The sequence below is a fragment of the Mesoplodon mirus genome (assembly GCF_964341445.2).
Source record: "Mesoplodon mirus genome assembly, chromosome: 2".
NCBI classification, from domain to species: Eukaryota; Metazoa; Chordata; class Mammalia; order Artiodactyla; family Ziphiidae; genus Mesoplodon; species Mesoplodon mirus.
Window position 1 is genome coordinate 161,663,749 of NC_138977.1, and position 24,248 is coordinate 161,687,996.

A 24,248-nucleotide genomic window follows, 5' to 3' on the forward strand; every position below is an offset into this window, starting at 1 on the left:
TATACCGGATTTCTGAAGACTTTAAAAAAGTGTGTGTGTGTGTGTGTGTGTGTGTATATATATATTATATATATATATATATAATATATATACACAGTTTTTAGAGAAAATATCATAGATTTTATGTTGAGGTTGAAAAATGCTTAAATAATATTTTAGATGTATTGGGTCAAATAAAACATTTGATCTCATCTGCTCTTTTTACTCTTTTAAATGTGGCTAGTAGGAAGTCAAGATTACATATATGGATATTATTTCTATTGGACAGCACTGCTCTAAGACTAACTCCAAATATGGTGTCTCATCCCAACGAATATGCCTGATACACGTCGGAACCTTAGGAAAGCAATGCATGCTGAGCCTCACCTGTGGCAAGAAAAGGCTCTATATATTGTAAAGCAAAGAGCTTTACAGACACAAAGGGTATCAGTGCTTCCTGCCAAAACACGGTCCTATCCATTACTTTACTCATCTTCATGTAAACCTGGTGAATCAGGTGTTGTTAACCTTTCTGAGCTTAAGTTTTCTTAGATAAAAGGTGGATTAGTGACTGCCATTTCCCAACTCTTTGGCCTTGAAGTCAGTTTCTGCCCCTCCCCTATTCTAGTCACACTATAGCCAGCCCTGAAGTCCAGGCCAATACAAATCCCCCTTCAGGCTTCTGCTGCCTTCTCTGATTGCTACTCCCCTAAATAACCAGCCAAAGGTGACAAGTTGTTAGACTAGATCTATAGGATTAGAGGATGATTCATCTCAACTCAGATACTAAATAAGCCAAATTGGTGAATTTCAGCAATTCCTATCATCTCTTTATCTTTTCCTTAGGGTTTGCCGATATTCAACTGAAGTCCAAGGCTCTTCTTTTTTGGACTCCTTGGGTGCTGGGAATGAGATGAGGGACTGAATGCCCCTCTCCAAATATCCTCATACTCTTTCTTCCGAAGTATGTGTAGAATCAGATTTAAATAATCAAAGGTATTTGGATAGATGGCATCAGCCATGCAATTACACTCAAATGGCCCAGCAGGCTCACTGACTACTTGGGAACTCCTCCACCCAAGCCCCACTTAGTTGAGAGGCTGCACATGGAGGGCAGGACTCACATTCTCTGATGAGGACACTGACCATGGCATGAAAATTGCCACTGCTGCCCAAACCAGCATCTCTTGTGAATGTAAGCCAAAGCAAAACAAAGTTACCTGGCCTCATTTCAGGGTATGCTTAGTTAACCAGCAGTGCATCAAATTCAAAATATACCTTTATGGAATTCAAAGCACCTGTATTATGTAGAATGATGCCTTTATGTGGTTCAGAAGTATATCACACAAGACAGGCTGTGTAATTAATAGCCAACTTGCTTAACATCTGAAATGAAAGAACAGAGAAAATTTTATAGTTGCTTTATTTAACAAAACTTATGCCAACTTCTCTATATACATACGTGTTTCAAAATCAGAGCAGCAGACACACAAACTGTTAATGCAGGACTTTTTAATAATGCTTAAAACATGTTATGCAATGTTTTGTTTTCTGCTCATACTGACGTTAACAGATTCAAAAATTATTCCAAAGGCTGAGTGGCATCACGTCTTCACTTTCTGGGGTGGCTTAAGAAAGAGGGATGGAACTTTTGAGGGTTAATACATTGTGTTCAGTTTAGCTCAACCAAGAGCACTTGGCCCATGAGAGGGGCTCACAAAGTGTTTTGGACTGGGGATAAAAATGAGTAAAATAGAATCTATTTTGAGTATACTTTAAAAAATTTTTTCACTGTCATATTATAAATATAACAATGTTGTCTCATTTCTGATCCCCCAAAGAAAACCTATTTTAAAAAATGTTAGAAATGATTTTAGTAGTTAAGTACTATGAGTAACATTTACTGAGTAGAGACCCTTCAAAATCAAGGTAAGAACGAGTAGACAAATACTCAACACAGTTCTGCCCCTACCTTCTCCAATTTTGTTTGTTTCATGACATTAAGCTACATGTTAACAAGCTATTTTCTAAAGTTCTTTATATAGGGAAGACAGCCATTTTTTCTTTCTCATTTTTTTATGACTTTCAGGAGCCCTCTGAATTCCTTACAAAGCACTGTAGTTCTGGAAATCTCAAAAAGCCTAGCTATATATTCTACTCACAAAATTTTGCTCTGTACAAGTACATAAGCTGAGTTTTAGGTAATACTTGAAAAACAGTTGATGCTGCAAAGTGTAAATGTTTCATGTTGACACTTAACACTCTGACCTGATTCATGGTTATCTTTCCTGAAAGGTCATGGTCTAGCCTTTCAGGAAAGATGCTACTAAGCAGTGAGGTATAGAAGGAGAAAAATAATAAAGCACAGCCTTTTCTTCACCTCTCAACACCTTAAGAGCCTTCTTTCATGATGGGGGCTGGGGTGGGGAGTGAATAACAGATCTATGCATGGATAAAACTTAAGAATGCTCTCCTTTATGTACTGAAGCGGTACACACAATCCATTTCCCAAAAAGCACCAACTAGAAATGCACCGGGACTAAATACTGTACTGCAATGATCCACCGGGGTTTCTACTCCCATTTGTTCATATAAATCAGACCCATCACTTACTGTGCTTTCATTTTCTAAAAATGAGATCAGACCATTATAAAAATGTACTTCCAAAATAAATTATTTCTAGAATATAAAATGTTTTATATTTTTCCAGCCCACATAACTTCATTATAAAATAGGAAATCAGAAAATTAGCTACTGCAAGTTTTCATATGGTAAAAAATATATGTGTACACATATATATACACATATAAAAAAAACCAAGTTTTAAATTTCAATAAAAACTAACCAATTATTCAACTTAATGATTATGTATTAAACTATACACAAGCCATGCTGAATATCTGTAATGAGAACCAACTACAAAGACTTGCAATCTGATGTATCAGAGGATAATCTAAGACTTTCCCACGTGGAAAGAAAAATCAGGAAGTCTCTTAACTGACTACCCAACACAACAGAAATCTCACTCATGCCTTTCTCAGATGTAACAGCCCCCAGTTTCATTCGCTGCCCTCAATTCCCTAAGGAAGGAGTCTTTAAAAGGGAGGAAAACACGTGAGTTGGGGCTGTCTTGTGGCTGTCCTGTGTGCTCTGCATTATGGTCGGTTTCCCGCTGGGTGGGCAAGTGACGACTAGAATCCAGCCTGAGCTGTTTTTGCCAAGCCATCCATCTGCCCAAGCAGCCGCAATGGTGCAGAGGGTGGGCTTTTTTCTAGTGCACACAAAGGTGCTGTGGAGACCAGCACCAGTCCTGACTCCTGCTGGTGGAGGGGTAGCTGGAGTGTTCTCGGAGCTGCTTCCCAGGGAAGGTGAGCAACAGGGAAAGCCCGACTGTGGCTGAGATAAACTAGAAGCAGGCTGTTAGCACTGATGAAAACCAGGGACAGTGTTCCTATAAGCTTAACAGAGGTGGTGGGAAGTGTTCATTTCGTTGATTCTTGCCTGTTTTTAGTACTTTCATCAGGGAAGACCTTAAGGGGCCTCAAGCAAGGGAGAGGGACAGGTGAGCAGGGAAGCTATCTCATTTCACAGGAGGGCCTGTTCAGAAAACCCACCAAGGGAGAGCAGGATAAGACCTGGCAGGGGTGGGGGACAGTGTCTGTGATCCACTGGTGATGGAGGAAGAAAGAAAACAGTGTGCAGGTTCCACCCGTGGTCTGTGATGAGTTTCCAAATGAAAACTGATAGTCTCATTAAAGCTACAACTTTCATCACAATCCTATCTATCTTGACTTGTCTCCCCAAACTTTATCTCTGTTGAAAGACGCCTGTTCATTCACATTTTAAATTGATGACTTACTTGACTTTTGTGAGTGGTAAGGGCAAACAGGAGATAATTTTAGATATTCTCCCTCTGTGACCCTTTCTTCTCCTTTTCTCCCCCCAAAAAAGGCACATTCCCTCCCCAGCTGTCATAAATCAAGGTATTTAAAAAGAAAGCAAAAGCCTGAAAATGTACCTTTCTTCCCCTAACAACACCTGCTGTTGTAGTAAATTCGGGCCAACCTTTGGAATTATTCTTTAAAAGGGTCAACAAAAGCCCAACTCTCTGTGCTATAGAGAACACTTAGCAACACTGCAGAGTGGGTGAGGGATTTAAAAGAAGGGCTACTTTTCTATAACCAAACTTAAGATAACTAACAAAGTAGAAAATATACTTTCCATTATGTACCAAATATTCAGGAGATGAGTTAATGCAAAAAAAAAAAAAAGTGGATGTGTACACCAAGACCTGGGTTTAATTCTTCAGTAGCATTTTGTTATATAAAGAGCATGTGTAAAACACTCTAAACTTGCCCCTCTGAATGGATTAAAATGATTTTTATCTATGCAGAAAAAGGTTGCTGACCAAAGGGAAGTCTCAGATCCCACTGAAAATCTGTTCAAAGTTTCCCTTCGCCCCAGACAAATGCATACACGTGAATCTGTGTGCACTTCCTCGGGGGCCACAGACACCTTGTGATGTCCAGTCACCAGGCTCAGACGCCAGGCTCTCCACATTCCCAGGAAGACCTGAAGACTGAACCAACCTCCCATCCCTGCAGTCTGTATTATCCTACAGAGTCAGGGAGGGACACAAAACCAAACAAACCAAACCAGAATCAATTAAAAGTAAGAAAAACAATTTTCTTCCAAGAGCAATTTTTCACTTACTTGCCCTTGGAAGAAAGAACATCCCAGTCTCTAGTTGCTTCTATTAAATGTCGTTGGCCATGACTCATCCACTCTTCCTGGTCTTCGTAGAGCCGTCCACAAAACCAGCACTTAAATATACACTGTGATGAGTCATCGGGCAAGGAATCCACCACCTGGTAGTTATTTTTATGAACTTTTTTAAGTTTCATTTTCAACATCATTTGCCTTTTTATCTGATTGGCTTCCTCCACATTCTGGTAGGTCAGCCGGACATGATGCCGCCTGATGCCTAACTGACACCTAGTCCTCTCTGATAGGACCACTTTGAGGACGTTGCCTTTGTACTTGTTTATTACCTTCATCACATTGGATACTTCTGGTGAGTCGACATCAGGATGGTTTAACACGATGACAGGCTGGTTCCGACGGGGGCATTTGATCAACTGGTCTGGTTTAGCTGCTATCAGTCGAAGTTGTCTTGCAACCTGAAGAATGGAAGGATCCTTGAAACAGCGGCTGGGATCAGCCTGAATTTTGCTTTTCTTCTTGGATGAGTTGACTTGTTTGGTTTTATTTCTACTTATAGGAAGACTTCTGGAAAACAGTTTCCCTTGCTTACTCATTTCACCGCTTCCTTGCTGTCCATGCAGGAGTCCAGTCTTTTTAAGCATGGTGCTACAATTTGCACTCTCTTTTCTTGATTTAGCCCAAAGAGATAGATCATGATTCTGGGACATGTCTACTGGCCCACTTTCACTTGTCGAAGACTGTAAGTCCAAGTCTGTCTGTTTCACTGGGCAGAACGGAATGGGTTTTATTAACTGTGTCTCACTGCAGGGGATGCTGACAGGTGCTTCACATGTAGCCTCTATAACGTGGGAATTCTCAGAGGAATTAAGAACCCTCAGCACAGCCCCCTTTGGGATCAATACTGGAGGAGCCAAATGTGGCTTCCTGGCTACTCCGCTTTCGCTTTTCCCACTGCTGCCTTCTACAAGATGCGGATATATCTGCTGATGAGTAAGCTGTCCATTAATACCAACGTCATCCTGAGGTTTCGGGCGAGTACCCGCGGAATAGCCAGTGCTGGTAAATGACACGTTAATTTCCTGAATACCTTCAGAGGCAGCTTTCGAAGTGACCTTAGATGCCTTCCCTACAGAATGACGATGTGCATTACTTGCAGCCAAAGATGAAGGCTTGCCACAGGATTCAATTAACTGGGCTATCTTTCTGCGCAAGAGTTCAATTGACTTTATTTTGGACGTTGAACTATTCCACTTAACGCCCTCAGGGACGTTTTCAGATCCAGAGCTCAGAGAAAACACTGATGAGATGACTGGTCCTTCGAAGGAGTTATTAGTCTTTTCAGAATTCTTCAATTCCAAAGGTTTATCCCCAGACTGTTGAGATCTGATTCCATCTTCTCCCGTTACATTTATGTGTAAATACTCACTTTTATGTTGAGAGGAAATCTGGCCAGTATTTGAAACTGCCTTGTGTTCCTGTGTCTGGTTAACTTTCAGCTTCTTATTAGGGGGAACCATTTTTATAGGAAAACTGATCTCATTTCTAGATTCCATGTCCTTTTTACTTAGGGGCAGTGAGTCCTTTTCTCCAGAGAAGGAAATGGTTGCAGGCGATGCAGCAAGAGGAAATAACTGCTGTGAGTCACTGTATAAATTTCTTCCATCTTTAGTAAAAGAAACAGCAGCTTTATATGGAAAAGAGTTTGACGTAGTTCCAAGGCCACTTAAAATACCATTTTTTATTAGAGATGATGGAGAATGACCTTTTAAGGCAATGGAAGGAAGAGCAGTTCTTTGTGGATATGTATAACCTTTTTTCTGCAAACCCTCAACTCTATCAGGGTTGAGAAAGGATTCTCCACCACTGCACACTCTAGAATTTGAGGTGAAAAAGTCATAAGACCTTACCCATTTCACGTTTTTAAGTTGTTTCTGAACTGATGACTGAAGATTATTGATGCCTGCAAGTTTTCCAACATTCCCTTCGATCATTAGTGACTTTGTTTGTTCTGCAGAAGCCATTTTTTCCTGTTTGCTTGAATCTTTCTCTTTAGTCACATGTTCAGAATTACCTCCATCACCCCCACCAGCAGCAAGGCAATTACTTTCTTCCAGAGGAAACAGTTTCAGCACAAGCTGCTGTGTTCCATTGACAACCTTCACATCTATCAATTGGGCCAAACAGTTTGCAGGGACGATTAGTTCCGCTGGTGCCACAACCGTTAATGGCATTCCCGGCTGAACAGGCTCTTTTGCAGGGGATAACACTTCCACCTCCACACTTTTGTTCTCAAACAGGTTGACTTCACTGGGCTCTGACAGCGTCACTTTATTTGGAATGCACACGACATCTTTTTGGTACTCCTGTGATTCAGGTAATAACATTATATTGTGCATTCTGTCTTTATTTGAATGGAGGGAGAACCTTGAAAGTTGATCTGACAACTTATTTTGAAACGCAGTCCTTGGACTGGAAGCTTTTAAAAGCTCTGGGTTTTGCTTGGATGCACTGATTCTTTTTGGCTCCAGCTTGGCAATGGTTTTGGGCAGCCGTTTTCCACCAGCCTTCTCGTGGACTCTCTTCCTGTGTTTGACAATGTAGTCATTTCTAATAGCACCATAGTCACAATACTCACACTGATAAGGGAAAATGCCTGTGTGTTTCACCAAGTGCCTCTGAAACTCCCCTTTAGTGTAGGAAATGTAGCTGCAGTGAGAACAAATGAATTTAATCTCTTCATGTTGAAGTGTGTGCTTTTTGTACTGCAGAGGGTCCTTTGTGGAAAATCGACATTTATCACAATAGTATTTGCCTGGCTTAAAGTTCCTTACTCTAAATTTGTTATTGACAGAACTTGAGATGGTTTCTGGTTTATTTCCTATGTGAGTAGCACTGTGATTATTGTTCACAAAATGGAAATGGGGAGGGGCCACACCTAGGCTGCATTTGAAGCAAACATATTTGTCTTCCTTTTGGCTTTGCCCAGTATCCTTTTTCAGATCCTGAAGCGGAATCTTGTACACACTTTTACACTTTACACATGTAGCAATGGTCATTGTGGCAGCCTCTGCCTCAGAGACTTGATACAAAAGAGTCTGAGCTTCTTGTCTATCTGGGAGAGTCGCTCGGTTAGCATTAGGCTGTTTGGGCGACATGGTCAAGGAATTGTGTCCGTCATCCACTTGTGTAGTCCATAACTGCTGTCCACTACCCTTCATCTTCTTCATTTGCAATTCTAAAAAGAGGCCACTGAAATCCAGAAAGACATGATAAAACTCTTAGGAAGCATCCTTCAGTATACTTTGTAGCTGGCTTCCCAGGAACGTATTATCTTTTTTCATAAACCACCACAGTAGGTCATGATCCCAAAATATGACTGTTTCCAATTCTCTGATATTCCAGGCAACACTAAAGGGGAAAAAAGATATCACAAAGCATCATTAATACATGAACTTAAGGCTTAGCTAACGTATTTCCAAATTTACCCTATATTTCAATGATCTTGGGGATTTTATGCTAAATCTTGACCTACTATCTTGAAACACATGTCGATAGTGATACACAGTACAACAGAACTGGCAAATAACCAGCCTAAACTGAAAACATTTTCAAACGCCACCCCTCTAAAAGTCATCACTTTAGGCCAACCATAAACATAGATATACTGGGGTTATCATGGCAGTCATTCAGAATAGCCTTTGCTGAGTGAGTTATTTTTAAGTGTCACTGAGAGCATTCTAGCAATTTCACAGGTATAATTTCATAACAGCCTCACTAAAACCTTAGGAGGCTGGCATTTTAGTTTCTAAACACACAAGTTAACCAGTGGTAGAGCCAGGGTTCTGGCTCAGGTGTCCATTTGTTTCTATGTTACGGGGTGGATCCCAACTCTCTCTCTCATGTGCCCCATTTGCTTTCACAAGTGGTAAGAAGACAATACTATCCTGACAATACTAGGTAGACAAATACTTATTCCTTCAACATCTTACTGAGCATCTATCAGGTGTCAGGCACTGTTCTAGGTGCTACAGGGCACTGACCAGAAGCAAATCCATCCCTCCCCTCACAATGGTACAGAGAGGGGAAACAAAGTGTATATGTATTTGGCAGATGGTGGCAAATGACTGGGGTAAACAACCATAAAGCCAGGCAAGGGGGACAGGGCGTAACTATGTGATGAAGTTGTAGGGCTGGGGCATGGAGAGTCAGGAAAGGCCTCAAGAGAAGCTGATGTTGGAGCAGAGACCTCGGGGCAGCCTGGGAGGAGGGCGTTTCAAGCTGAGGGAAGGGGAAGCTCTGTGGGAAGTGGGCCTGGAGCACTTGAGTAACAGCAAGGAGGCTGAAGCTGGGGGGCAATGAGCAAGAAAGGGTGGAGGGTACTGGTCAGGGGAAGATCTATGGTGCAGCGTCATAAGGATGTGGCTTCTCCCCACGTGAGGAGGAGACCCGGGGAGAGACTGGAGCAGCAACAGAACATGACATGATCTGATCTATATTCCAGCCACTGCCTCTGGCTGCTACAGGGATGGGAGTCTCAGAGGGCGAAACCATGGCAGCAAGGACACAGGGGAGAGAGGAAGGCGGCCTGGAATGCAGCTCCTGTTTTCTAGAGCCAATACCACAATATGTGTAATGCAGTGATTTTTACATAAAAATAGCTAATTATCTGTAACTATGCATTCTTTTTTCAGAATACACAGAACTAAACAAAAACCATTCCAGTTTGGGACCTGCTAAAAGCCTTTCTTTTATGACCTTAAAAAAACCACTTTCAACCTGTTGAGCCTCAATTTTTTCATCTGGCAATCAGAATTACGGATACTTATCCAACCTCTTTCACAGTCTTGCCATGATGACTAAAACGCTAAAGAATACAAGACAACACTTTAAAAATTTTAAAGCACTTCCCTGAATGTCAAGAGGTGCACAGAGGCCTCAGTAAATGCTTGTTCAATGATGGGCAGCGATACGAATGGGAATTAGCAGCTTCCTTCTGGCACCCTGCTAATAGGCCAAGAGCTGTACAAAGTAAGTCTGAAAGGCCAACCTGGGGGAGCAGAAGGTCTTGCTGTGGGGTGGAGAGAAACAATATTGCGTATTCCGATCTAGCATACAATCTGCCTTTAAAAACATTTTTGGAAAGCACTGTAAGAACGTACCACATTGATGACAATCTTTATTTTCTTTTGCAGTAGTATCTTTTCCTATTTTGCTTTTGCAAAAGACAGTTGCCTCCTTTCAAAAACAACTCCCAGCATGCAATCAAGCATCTAGGGACGCAATCAGACTTGCCCCACCCCAAGTGTGTATGTAAAACACACCAAGCGGGCAGAGGCCTGTGGGGTTGCAAGGTGCAAACCTATCCCCTCAATGTTCAAACACACACCTATGCAAGGGGACTGTGCACAGGACAGGACATGTGGATGCCTCAAACTGCAAACTGACAGGCATGGGCAAAGACAAGGATGGTCATTTTCCTCTGCACTCCTGGTACATATACAGCAGGCAGAGCTTTCAAATGAGTCACTGGGAGAAGCTGACACACTTCACTTTCTGGATTTGCAAACTGGCTTTAGTGAAAGGAGACAGAAGTGATACCCAGAACTTCTGCACTAATGAAGTGACCTCAAGCCAGCCACCCATGTGTATCTGCTCACTCATCTATGCTCACATAGATGAATGCTTAGCCCTGAAGTTGCAGACTTTTTATCATCTAAAAATGTTACTATTGTCAAGATGTTCAAGTTGGCATCTCCATCCTGCTAAAATAGAGGAAACAATGGCTGCAACCAGAGCCTAAGAAAACCACTGGCCCAAGGAATGCAGAGGCTGAAAAGAGGCTTTAAGGGGATCTGGTCCAGTGGTTCCTGAATCTGGAGGAGCTGCAGAATCAGAGCTAAAATAGACATTCTTGGGCTTCATCCCAAAGCTCATGAATCTAAATCTTAGTGGGAGAGGGAAGGAGAAGAGACATTTATGGTTTGTAAAAGGACTCCATATAATTCTGATGAAAAGCCAGCATCAGATATTACTGGTTGAAACTTTCAGCAACATTTCAATCCTTTAAAACATCTTCACCAGTTGGTCATGCAGTTGATGCTCTAATACTACCAAGAGCCAAACTCCTTCTCTCTTCGAGCAGCTAATTTTATTTTCACATAGTTATCACTGTCCAGAATTTACCCTTAAACAAAACTGAAACCAACCTTCTGGTAACTTCCTTATATCCTGACCTTGGAGCTACAAACAACTTAATCCCTGATAGACCAGTCATTAATCTGCTCCTTTTCTGTCTCAATTCTGTTCACAAGAGGTGTGTATCAGCCGACATGTACATATCTGATCTACCAGCCTCATAATCCTGAGGGAGAAGAAGAGAAGAGGAAGAAGAAGAAGAGGAAAAGAAGGAAGAGAAGAAGAGGTAAGAAGGGAAAGAGGGAGGGAGGGAAAAAGAAAAGAGGGGGAGGAAAGAAAAGCAAGTAACTTACTTGCCTGGTACAACCTGCTTACCAACTCTTTTAAAAAAAATCACAGAAGGCAGTTTTGCCATTTTCTCTCCAAATCCTTTTAAAACTTGGAGGTGTCATTCCTCCTGGAACTGAAGACTTGAAATCTCAGACTGAACGATAAAATCACATACTTTAGCAAGAAGAGGAGAGCATCCTGCTGAAGGAGAGTTCTCTCTAGAGAACTAACCAAGCCCGCCTGGTGCCTCAGTGATGCAGAAGCCTGCTGGTGGTGCTTCTGCAAAACCACCTCAGCAGTTACTTTGAATTAGGAATCCAAAGAAGCAAGTGTCAATATGAAGCATGAGGCTGTGATTAGCAAGTGCAGTTTAATGGGAAGGCAAGACACTAGGCCATGACCCAATTACGTCACCTGTTTGAAAGTGCCTTCTTGGCTTTTAAACCATTCTCAAAATAACTCATGTTTCTACCTTGGTACTTCCCTCCGTCCAGGTGACAAAGATGTCAGGCTTCTTCAAAACAAGCAGACGAAGTTCTCTTTGGCCACTGCAACATGTGGAGCTAGTTGTGGGTGAAAAAGATCTCAGATGTAGCACCCCAAGACAGAGGTAAATGGACGCAGTGGCACAGAAGAACTCAGATGGCTTTGATGTTGGCATTTATACTTGGCCACTCCTGAGGCAACACTAAGCACACCTGAGTAAATGGGCTCCCAAGACCTTGTTCCCTCCATACACCTTTCTCCACCTGGTTCACATTCAGGTACAACCACCTGTGAAGCTGGGTCCTCTTGGCAGATTACTGTCCAGTGGACTGATGACCAAGGATTACATGAAACACTGTAGATAAAGCGCCGTGTGTGTGCCAGGTGCTGGGGGCACTAATCAATCAGGATTAACACCAGTGTCGGTGATCACTACCTTCCACACTCACAACACCTGTTACAAAACCTCTGCATCTGACCTCCTAGAACTAGAGACGTACATTTTTTAAAGTTCATTTAGGAAGGTTCTCTAAAACACAGAAAATACTTAGTATTATTAACTCTGGACACAATAATAAAATAGCTACTTAATGTTAAGTTGTCTGCTTTTAAACAGCAAAAAGTGAGCTTTTTAACGCAGAATTATCTCCAGCATCAGACAAAGGTGGCTTCCACACACAAAGAGGAGGGGCACAATGTGTGACAAATGTGCTTCCTCTAGACTGAGTCTTGTCTTTTCTGGGGGAAAAGCCTAAGGGCAGCGTCCACTACTGGTGGGTTTTCCTTCTGACTCTGAGCTCACTTGACCTGGTTTCTTAAAAATTTATCATGGGGACAGATGGAGAAAAACACAGTTTGTTAGAAACCAGTGACATTTAGGGCTATAAAAATCATGAAGGTTGTGTAAGTTTTTATTAAAAAGGAAGCATTTGACTTCTAAATACCGGAAACATCAAGTGCTCAACAGAATCAGAAAAGCAATAAGCAGTAAAATAGTGTTTAAAGCTACAGATCGCAGAATCAGATTACAGGGTTTCAGATCCCAGTCCCATTGCTTTCTAGATGTCTGACCTGGAGCAAACTGTCTGAATCCTCACCTGTAAACTAGACAATAACAGTACCTACCTCACAAGGTTGTCGTGAGGATTAAATGTGACAGTGTGACTATAAGTGCTTATATAAGTTACTTACACATAAAACTATTGAGTATTCTCCCTTTTTTTATGAAGAAAATAGAAGAAATGATGCCTATCACATAAATAGTCCAAGGGGCTAAAATACAGGCTTCTTTGCTGCCTGGGAATTGCTTTTTCTGGAATACACAGTGAATCTCATTTTATAATTTTAACGATAGTTGCTTGGCTGTACAGTCTAAAAGATAATTTACCTCTGGGGCCAAACCATCCACCTTGCCTTAGTGGCAAAGGGGCCAACAGGTGATTATAATCACCATGGAAAAGATGCTTTAACTACAAGAGTGCTCATTACAACTTAGGTTTACATATAATCTATTGATAGTTGCTGAATGACCTTTTCCTCTCCAAGCCCAGTTGAACTGTGAATTATCCCTGTAGCAAATGAATGTGTCCCCACACCAGATGTTAATGAGAAAAGTTTAAAAACAGTAGACAATTAAATCATGTGCATGCTACATGGATCATCACATACATCTTTTGTTCATGAGAGATGCCCAGCAAACTCAGCAAATTTTAGTTGACTGACTGTATCCTTTTTGGACATTGAAGCAAATTTAGGAAGCTCTTCCAGAAATCTTTTCATTGTGGCTTCTACCATATCGATGGCTAGGGCAGGAATGTAGCTGCTCCACCCATGAGGAGCAGAGGGAATGGAGTTGACAGGTTTGTCGTTTAAACTCTGATTCTGCCCCTTATTTGCTGGGTCCTTAGGCAAGTGATTTCTCTCTAGTTATTGTCAGGAAAGGAAATAGGCTTTAATATCATCAAACTTAAAGGGTAATCAGGAGAAGCAAACTAGTATCATGCATGCAAAGCACTCAGTCTGGTGGCACATGCACTCCAAAATTCTCTCTGCTCCTTTTGTCTATTTAGCCACAGATAGCAAAGGCTAGTCTAACTAACGTTTCCTAGTAACCAAAATTTTAAAACATTCTACCCCTAAATGACCATTAGCATGTAAACGAGTGATACTGATCAGTGAAACAATGCAACATTAGGTATGTAAACTGCCAACATTTCTCCAGTTAAGTTAGTATTTAAGAAGAAATGGTTGCCTCACTCAGCAAGAACTTTTCCAGACAATTACAAAGAATCAGAATTGAACTGAATGGTAAACAGATCTAAACAATGAAAAACATCAATGAAGTATTTTCTTTTTGCTAATCTATCTTGCACTTGAAATGACTGAACTGAAAACTGATGGCCATCTTGATGGCAAAAAATACTTCCAAATGTTGCTGACAAATGTACACCTTTGAGACCTTAGATTTCCTTCTGAAACCAAGTGTATTACTTGCAGCACACAATGAGGCAAGAAGGCTGAACAAGAGCCCCTGTTCTGATTCCTCAGCTTTCCAGATGAAAAGTGCAATAGCGTGAAAAGAGCAATCACCTTGGGGTCTCAGGAGCAAGGTCTGAAACCTAGGTTTTTGACTTAGAAGCCATGTCATTCTGGACTCAACCTCTTTGAGCCTGAGTTTCCTCACTTGTGAAATGGGAATAATGCCTGTTTTACATGGCTGATGTGAGGAAATGGTATAATGCAGCTAGCAGGTAGCCTTATGCTCGGCAGGCAAACTACATGTTTTGACAACAAATAAGTCAACATATTTCTGTTTAAGATTCCTTCCAATGTAGAAGAGTCCAGTAATCCCAGAGAAGCAGAATCTTAGTTTAACAAAGGAGCCTAATGAGATAAAGGTCTCTCTGGCTGAGTGCTCTGGCTGGAGGTGAGGATCTTCTCTCCCACCCTCCAGTCTACAAAGGGAGTTACCTTGGGACTGAATGGCACTGCTGAGCACGTGAACTGGAACTACATCAGAGAACAAAGGAAGTTATTATTATAGTTTTTTTTAATAGTTTAAATAAGAGACAACATTTCTAAAGAAAGAATATAACTAGTGCTAGAGTTTTTAAAGGCTAAAACTTACAGTTCTATACATGGAAAAAAATTTAAGAGGCAAATATGCTCTTGTTAGCATTTTTGAAAAAAGGTAAAAACAAGGTAGTACTACAAGCAATATTACAAAATTCTATGTTATTAAACACACCTAGTAACTTCAGGTCTCTAAAGGTGATAAAAATGAAGGCCAAATGTGTCTTTGTACTCCCCCCCCACTTTTGCCTTAAAATCAGAATTTTGTAGAAGAAATGGAGCAAGAGTTTAATAAAAGCTATAATTAAACAAAGAAGAATTATCTCCCACTAAATCAGTGATTCTTAACCTTGGCTGAATTAAGGTAATCAACTTGTCATAATATGTTCAGGATGTTAAACTTATTTAAAGAGGTCCCTATGATGTTTAGTCACCCTCCTGCACAGAGAATTTACCTGGGGAGCTTTAAAAATAATGATGCCTGGGCTCCACTGTGTTGGGTGCAAGGCTTTGGGAGTTTTAAAAGCTTCCCAGGTGATTCTAATGTGCAGCCAAGGTTGAGAATCACCACTGCACATTACAGGTAGAGAGGAGCATATGGGGGAATGGCCAGAGTCATTATCAGCACTCGGTGCAATCTCTTATACACCAATCCAATCCACCCTTGGGTGCCTGGAGGGGAGGCAAGGCCACTGCCTTGAACTGTAATGGTGCGAGCAGGCAGGGAGACTCTGGCTCCTACCCTTGCTTATTAGCCATTTGACCTTGGAAACATCATCACTGATGCTGTCTGTGGAGTGTGTAAGGACAGTAACCACTCTGCAGATTCTTGGAAACTGAAATGTGCCTGGCATGGCGTGAGTACAATGAGCACGAGCCAGGGCTGTTTATCCGACACCCGCCGCAGGCTGCTGGCTTTAAGGAGTGTGATCAGGAGATGGAGAGAGGGGAACGGGCGGTTTCAGTAAAGTGGTAAATGCTACACCCGTGACCTGATCGGGATGCTCTCAGAGGCTGGCTGTGTTGCCAATCCTGGAGCACCGTGGCCCAAGTCAGGTGGAAGGGGTGTGTGAGAAGGCAGATTCACACATTACATCCATTACTCCTCAAACTACCAATTACCTCCAATTACCTGCTGCTTGTAAGATCTGGAGGTACTGTGGTTTTTCTAAGGTCATGAAGTCGGTCAGCTGGCATCTAGACTAAATTCTGTGTTTTCTGCTACCCTGCTGTGTGAGGCTGTGAACTGCAGTCATAGTTGGGCACTGTTCTTACTACCTGCCTGGAGCCATTGAGCTGCTGATCGAGTCAAAAGCTCGGAGAGTCCCATGGGCTCTTCCTTCTCTTCTCAGGCACCGAGTCCCAGCCGGTGTCAACCTCAGGCCCTGGCATAGGCTTCTACGCTCAGAACCCTGGGAGGCAGCAAGGCAGCGCACAAAGGGCCCTGAAACAGAAGCCAGACACTTGGGTTTAAGTGCTGGGCCCATGTAGCCTTGGTTTCTTCATGCACTTTTCTAGAAAATAAGGTGAATGAGCCCCCAAAGTGCTTCTCAAGCAAGGGAGCTTAAAAGAAAAGGGAAGAAAGGCTTCCCAGGACTCAGGTGAATGAATGAATCAGATTGTCCTTTTCCTGGGGTGGGCTCAGGGCCTGTGGCTTAAATTCTTCCCAGGTGATTCTGATGCCTCCCCACTCCCCCACCCTATGATGAGAATGTCTCCATCTGGGGGGCTCTAGCTACTTTCACTCCCAGGATGGATCCTGGAGATTGTAGCTGGCCAAGTCTGAATATGTGAACAAGCCTATGCCCGGCAGCTTGAGAACAATCAAGACAGAGAAACATCACCGGTGAGGACCCTGTTTATCACAGTCAACAGCACAGGGCTTGGTCACACAAGGCACTCAATGTGCATTGGCTGCTGAATGGAGTCAATGAATGAAAGAAACATCAGCCTTCCTGGCGACAATAACAATGTTCTTTGTTCTTTTTCTTCCTCTTAAACTGGTCCAGATCCCTTTACTTTAAAGCAAACAGACCAGTAGATGGATGTGTGTGTTTTTAAATTGCTATTACTGGATTTTTAAAAATCAGGGAGGAGGTCCAATAAATAAAATAATGTCCTTCTTTGTCTGTTTTCACAACGCACCTTACAATGAATGTTTAACAGCACAACAAAACTGGATACCTACAAAAGTGTTATTTTTCAAGGCTATGTTAGACCCAAGATTAAGAAATAAAAACAAATTTAAAAAATGCATCCTAGGTTAAAGATAACGTCGATATAACTTAACAAAGCCAAACATTTGTATTCTACCTAAATAGACTATATTGGGACATTGGTTTTTAAATCGCCAATTGCTGGGCCAGTATCTCCTGCTGTGCACACACATCAGGGGTTGGAATGAACTTTGCATACCTGACTCAGAGAGAGATAAAGAAATACATTCCGATTCTCTCTGCTCTTTTATAGGAAGTACTGCCCGCTCCTGGAGACCACGGTTTTCTCACTCTTGGTGACTTCAATTCTAAGCTTAAGGGATAATGTTTAAGGGTTCTAACACAACAGTTTAGCTGTGTAGACGTTTGTTTTTAATCAGGACACAGTGCTCAGTATTTCATTTTATAATTTTTCATGTTAGGTTGATCAACTGTTCATTATCCCAGTTTTTAAAATCAAGGGTATTTTCACGGGATACACGGAATAACCAACATATATAGAGGAATTTAAGTGCTTTCATTCTCTCCTTTGGCTTTCCCTTTCCGATTTAGGCATTTTCATTCTTTTGCACCCTGAGTGGTTTCCTGGCCTCAAACTGCCCAAGGACCCCAAGGCAACAAGATAAAAGGGCAGCTGAGATGGGGGAGATCCCACAAAGAGTGACATCAGCATTTAGAACCGAGTCACACCTTCATCTTTATCCTCCCTTTACACCCTCACCAGCAAAAGATGGACAAGCCCATCCCCGGGCACATGCCCCAAAACTCCCAAGGAAAGACAATGCCAGTCTGGTTTTCAAGTTTATTGTTGGCACACACACACACCGACGGTACACGTTATCCAAGGCCCGTCCACGTCTCACAGCGCGGCTGCTAGGAAGGGAAGGCGCGGATACAGTGGGTTTACAGCCTCGTCCCCAGGGGTCGTCCGGGCCCCTTCCAGGGGTCGCAGGGGTTTCTTCTAACCACTGAAAACCGGCCCACGTCAACGCTGACCTCCGAGGCCCGCAGGAGGCTTTAAAAATGGCCTCCTGACGACACTTCCTGCTCGGAGCCGACCGGTAGGAACTCTCCCAGGAGATGCATCATTTAAAACGCTGGGGGCGGGCGGAGGAGGCCGGGCTCGGCGGCTCCACACCAGCCGTCCCGCAGCCCGGACGCCGCCGCCAAGGGTCGCGACCCGGCGCATTCGCGACGAGCCTACAGGGTCGCGGCCGCGGCACAAAGGCGGTCGAGCGCGGGGCGCCGGCTGCGCACCCGCCGCCACCCCCGGCCCCCAAGGTCCGTGCTCCCTGCCTCCGGCCCGGCGAGAGACCCCTGCCGGGCGTCCCCTCCCCCCACCCCCGGCCCGGCGCCCCCTCCCCTCCCCTCCAGGCCGCCGCCCTCTCCTCCGCACCCAGCCCGGGGCCCGCTGCCGCGACCCGTCTGCCCCGGGGCCTCCTGCCAAGACGCCGGCCGGCGGCTCGGGCACGCGGGGCCGAGCCCCGCACGACCCGGCCCCGGCTGCCTGCCCCGCGCGGCCTCGTCCTGTCCCTGCCCCGCACGGCCCCGCGCCACCCCTCCGCACCCCGGCCCCGCCCGCCCCGCGCACGCGGACCCGGCACCCTAGCCCTCCCGCTCGGCCACTCACCGAGCCGCCGGGTTCGGGTACCGGGAAAGACCGTCTACACCGCCGGCCGCAGGCCACCGCTGCCGCCTCCGCAGCCGCCCGCTGTAGGTCCCTACTCGAGGGGCGGAGCTCGGCGGCGCCGCGCGTGCGCAGTGTGCGTGCAGACGCTCTGCTGGAGCGCAGCTGGCGCCCGAGGTCCCTAAAGCTGCGCCCGCCCTCACCAGGTTTCAGCGCGGCGCGGAGCCCAAGACCCAGCCGAGCCCTGGTCCTGGACTCAGAGCTCGCCCGAACGCGTCCACATCCACTGCGCTCAATGTCCATGCTTGGCCTGGATGTCCGCAAGCTCCGGAGCCTCCCTGCAAAAGAACTGATTCCGCTTCCATTGTTGGCCCAGCAGAGCGGTGGTGGGCCCCTGCTGTGTGCCCGCGCTGGGTCCAAGCGGAGGGCGTCTTTGCTCCCTGCCCTTGTGGAGCTTAAAGTCCAGAAGCAGAAAAGGAGCTCAGATCTCCAGCGTCCAAATTCTTTCTCTTTTGAAAGCAGCAGTGAACGAAATGACCTTGAAGACTCAGGTTCGAATCCCAACTCTCCTGACTCCTTTACCTAGCCTGCGCGACCTTGGGAGAGGAAGTCCTCTGACTTCTCGGAGTCTCAATATTTTTACTTTTAAAGGTGGGGGAAGATCAGACCTGAAGCCCAGAGTCTTATTTATCACGTAGGTTGTTTCGAGGGCCAGACGAGACAGTGATTGTGGGAGAACCTGGAGATGGAGTGAGCTTACGTAATGCCACCATTTTCTCCTGTTTCTTGGACTCCAGTACTGTTTTGGGGGGGGAACCACTCCCCCCTGCTCACTTTAGACCTTCCAGAAGGAAGATATACCTAGAATAAATCCCTCCTTAAGGAAAGAAGTGGACTGCATTGCTAGAGTCCCCCTACTCAGTGACTCGGATGCCGCTCCCTACAAAATGCAATTTCTTCCTATTAAGAATAGATTATGGCAGGGGAGAGAAGTTTCTTCAGGAAAAACAGCTGAAAGTTTATTTCAAGGCTCCGGAAGGAGCAAGGCTGGTTTCCAACACCTTCCTGTCGGAGGCCAGAGGTCAGGGTGCGTGGACATGGGCCAGATGCAGGAAGGAGATGCAGGGCTGGGACAGTTTTTCAACACGGAGAAGTGGAGTTCAGGATGACAGTGCCAGCCACAGGACCAGCAGTGGACAAAAATGCCCACCACTGAAATAACAAGAGCTGGGCAGAGAGAATGACAACCCAGGGATGGAACACTGACACCAGGTCTAACCCCTGTGCTATGCTGCCGTAGTCATTGCTGATAAGGGCGCTTCCTGGTCCTCTATCTCCTAGGGCTCAGAGAAGATAGTGGAGCTCTTCTCGGAAAAATACATTTATGTCCAGTTCATAACAGAGAGGATGGGGCAGAGAGTTCAAAGTCACCCTTAAGAGTGCGGTGGGGGCTTCCCTGGTGGCGCAGTGGTTGAGAGTCCGCCTGCCGATGCAGGGGACGCGGGTTCGTGCCCCGGTCTGGGAAGATCCCACATGCCGCGGAGCGGCTGGGTCCGTGCGCCATGGCCGCTGAGCCTGCGCGTCCGGAGCCTGTGCTCCGCAACGGGAGAGGCCACAGCAGTGAGAAGCCCACGTAACACACACACACACACACACACACACACACAGAGTGCGGTGGGTTTGGGAAGGGCATTGAGAATCTAAAATGGCCACTGCCTGAAAATCTCTGGTGGCAAAATGAGCCAAATCAGAAAAATGTTAATTTTAAGCGTTAGAAAAAAATTTCTTGAAATTTAGCCCAAATCATTGCCTCTCCGTGTAACATACACTCATGCATTACAGTTCTGCCCTCTTGAGTCACATAGAACTGACAACAGAGTACCTCTGGGTCTCCTGGAAATTCCTCTGGAGTTAGAGCTGGTTATACATTTCGAGCACACACAAGTTGTGAGCTTGCTCCCTAACCTGGCTGAACCTCAGTTTCTCCCGTAAAATTCAGTGCAGAATAGGACCTACCTCACAAGCAATTATCAGCATTAAACAAGAGAAAGCAGGTCAAGGCTTAGCATAGTTCTGACAGATTTATATTTCTCAGGAGCCCAATCAGTGAGGTACAATGCTTTGTGGAGGGTCTGGAAATGGGGTGTTTACAGCCTGGAAAAGGGCCAAGCAGGGAGGGATAGAAGCCACTCCTGTAGAAACCCTTGAAGTTGTAGTGTTTCCCCCTAAAAGTCTTTTGATGCAGGAGAGTTCACCCAGAAATGTTAATTCTGGACGGTCAGCCAGTGCACGTTTCCTATACTTAGGCCTACCCTTCCTGTCTTCTTCCCCATCCTCCAGCTTAGTTTGCCTAAATCCCTTTACAGTGTTCCATGGATCACCCTCTGTTATAGGTTGGGTTATATCCCCTCAAAAGATATTAAAGCCCAGTGAATGGAAATGGGAATTCACACCGTGAATGCAACCTGATTTGGAAATAGGGTCTTCGCAGAGGTAGTTAAGGTGACATCATTAGGTGGACCCTAATCCTATATGATTGGTATCCTTAAAAGAAGAGAAGAGATTCAGAGGAGAAGGTCATATGAAAACAGAGACACACAGGGGGAAAAGGGCCAGGTGAAGATTGGGGTTATGCTGCCAAGATTGGGGTTATGCTGCCACAAGCCAATGAATGCCTAGGGCTATCAGAGCTGAAAAAAAAGACCCAAGAAAGGATTCTCCGTATAGATTGCGGAGGGACCATGGCCCTGCAGACTGCTAGCCTCCAGAACTGTGATACAATAAATTTGTTTGTTACAGCAGTCCTAAGAAACTAATACAAGCTCCCAGATATGACTGCCTAACATATAGGAGAGAGGAGGGAAGACATGTGAACAAGACCAGGAATTGAGTGTAAGGGCTGGGAGCTTACTTATTCATTCAACAAACATTTGTTGAGTGCCTATTTAGTGCAGGGACAGTCTACATCTGAGGATAGAGTAAGGAAAAAGATAAGGCTTTGCTTTCTGGGAGCCTTCATTTTGTTGGGGGTTGTAGATCTCAAACAGTTAATGGAATATATAATTAATATTAGGGAGTGCTAGAGGCCTGGGGAGGGAATAAAACTGGGTGGGTGACGTGGAAGGGAGTGCGAAGCAAAAGAGAGGATGGTATGAAAGTCTCAATGAAAGAGGCTCTGAAACTGAGCTCTAAGCCATGAGTAGGGCCCAGCACAGGAGGATGGAAAAGAGCTTTACACATAGGGAAGAGCATGGGCAAAGGCCCTGAGATGGGCACAGGCTGGGGGGGTTTGAGGAAGAAGGAAGGGCAGTGTAGATTTAGATCATCCTAGGCGCTTACAAACTCTGGGATCTCAGGGAGCCATTAACTCAGATTCTGCCAGTGTCTCAGAGAAAGGTACCTGACCCCACTGTGCCTTGGAAAAGGGCCAGGTCTCTAACAGCCGGGTCAGGAACTTCGTGCTAGTGTTTGGGGAGGAGAGGTGAGGACAAAGACATGTAAATTCCAGCACATAAAGGCCATGCATAAACAGAAGACCCAAGGAAGCGGCTTTTTTGTTTTTGAACATTTTGAAATATTTCAAAAATGTCTAGTAAGTTTGAGCCTTAGTTTTAGTTTGTTCATCTGTTAGAGTGGGACAAAGGCCTCCTTGCCCAAAGTCTCCAAGCACTAATACCCAAATTCAGCTATCCTCCCAATTCTGGGGCGCAGGGAGTGGAGGCTGCAGCGTCGAATCCCGGTCCCATTACTCATCTGTATCGGCTGTGTGGCCTTGGGCAACTTACTGCCGGTCTCTGAGACGCTTTTCTCAACTGTAAGGGAGTAACTGGGGCAACCTTTGATGGAGGTTGTCGGGGCGGAGGGCGCCAGGGGTTAGGCTCAGATCCCAGCCGCCTCGTGCCTCCCTGTGGCGCTGCCTCTTTCCCCAGCGCTGCGGGCTTCCACGCCCTTCGCCGCCGCCTCCGGAGCCGCGGGACACCGCGGTGGGCTAGGCCGGGAGCCGCGAGCAGCGCAACGGGCTTGCGCGGCCGGTAGAGCCTGGGAGGCAGCCTGGACGTCGCCCCCGCCCCGCCCCGCCCAGCCCAGCCCAGCCCAGCCCAGCCCAGCCCAGCCCAGCCCAGCCCAGCCCAGCCCAGCCCAGCTCGCCAGCGTCCCGTGCTGCAGTACTGCCGGCGGCCTGTGGAGTCGCTGCTCTGTGGCTCCGCGTGTGTAGAGCTCTACCCCGCGCCGGCGCACGGGCGACCCCGCGCCGGCGCACGGGCGGCCCCGCGCTCTGCAGGCCGTCGGGAAAGTAGTCCGGGCGCCTCTGGACCGCGGCCCGCCCTTCCCTCTGACCCCGCTCCTGCGAGAATCGCGCTGTGCTGCTTTGCTTTTGTTTCTTTAGTGTCGCGGGAGTGGGAGCGTCAGCGTCGGGGGCTGGACGAGATCTCCAAGGACTCGATGTAGCGCTAGGCGCCGGCCTTAGTGAGGCCTCCCTTTTGTTCTCCCGACAGAGGTTTGCAGCAATCGCAATATTTGCATTTAAACAAATGCAAATGTCGCCCTGGAAGATCCAGAAGGCTTGGGGTTAAAGGCATTCCTGATGAGCCCTCCACCCCCCACATTTTGTTAGACTTACAAACAAATAAGTGTGCGCCGCCGCCTCTGGGCCGTAAGTCCCACCAGGACACGCGTGCCGGGTGTTTTGCAGGTTGTTGAGGCACCGGGATAAAGCACAGTGCCAGGCACAAAACAGGCCCGCCTTCCAACACCAAGCTGGGTGGAGTCGCCAGCGTCCCCGGCCTAGATCAGCCCTAGGCAAAGCAAGGTGCAGAGGCGGACTGGTCCCTAAGGGAGGAGATGGGTATAGAAAGGGTGGGGCAGGTGAGAAACGTTCAGAGCAATCGGACAGGGCTGCAGTGTCCGAGCGGGTGACCCGCGGAACAGGGTAAAGGAATTCTGGTGGGCTGTACTCTCAGACTCAGCGCATGGTCGCTCATGGCTCAGGCTGCGTTCTAGCCAGACGCAGTAGACGCCCGGAGTTTCAAAAAGGATAGGGGTGGAGGATGAGCTCACCATACTGCAGTGTCCAGAGTGCTGCTTCCACAAAGCAGATGGGGTCGAGTCACTCCTCAGCTGCAGAGTTCTTGTGGGACCCTCCAGTCCTGCACAGCCTCCAGCAGCATCTCTAACCCGCTCCTCAACCTCTGCTGTCTGCCACACTGGCTCCCTCCCTCTGCAAAGCTGATGCACCTCCGTCTCCTGTCTCAAGACCCTTGCCCCGTTCCCTCTGCCTGGTACGTCTCTCATCTCTCTCGTTTCAACTCAAAAACCACCTTTCTAACAATTTCATCTCACAGGACTGTAATTTCCCCTCACTCTGTCACATCTCTGTGTTTTATGTTCTAAATAATGAACTGAAATTACTTTTTATTCGTTTACTTGAGTCTTTTCATTCTCCTCCACTACAAAATAAGTTAATGCCTGTCTCGTTCACTTTTGTATTCCCAGTGCCCAAGGTGGAGACCCTAGCACTTAACAGGCACCCACGATAGTTGAGTGATTATTTATTAATTCAAGAGGAAAAAACTGTGGTCTGAGTGACCAGAGCATGAAAGCAGACTTAGAATCCTCAGGTCCGAGAGTATTGACACTTAATTACAAATCCACTCTTTCATCTCTAAATTTTCTCATCTGGG

The 24,248-nt window shown here is 45.7% G+C and overlaps 1 protein-coding gene across 1 annotated transcript; it reads right to left on the minus strand.

Moving 5' to 3' along the window:
• Positions 1–1,385: 1,385 nt before the first annotated feature.
• ZNF518B (zinc finger protein 518B) lies at positions 1,386–18,667 on the minus strand. The gene is made up of 2 exons (XM_082609926.1): positions 18,574–18,667; positions 1,386–8,112 (listed from the first exon to the last, which is right to left on the minus strand). Exon 2 carries the CDS (start codon positions 7,929–7,931, stop codon positions 4,689–4,691), a length of 3,243 nt encoding a protein of 1,080 aa, XP_082466052.1. The 5' UTR covers positions 7,932–8,112; positions 18,574–18,667; the 3' UTR covers positions 1,386–4,688.
• Between the last annotated feature and the right edge of the window lie 5,581 nt (positions 18,668–24,248).

What these genes read in the sequence shown, in the direction of transcription:
- ZNF518B (XM_082609926.1), bottom strand. Translation starts at nt 7,931, where the DNA reads ATGAAGAAGATGAAGGGTAGTGGACAGCAGTTATGGACTACACAAGTG.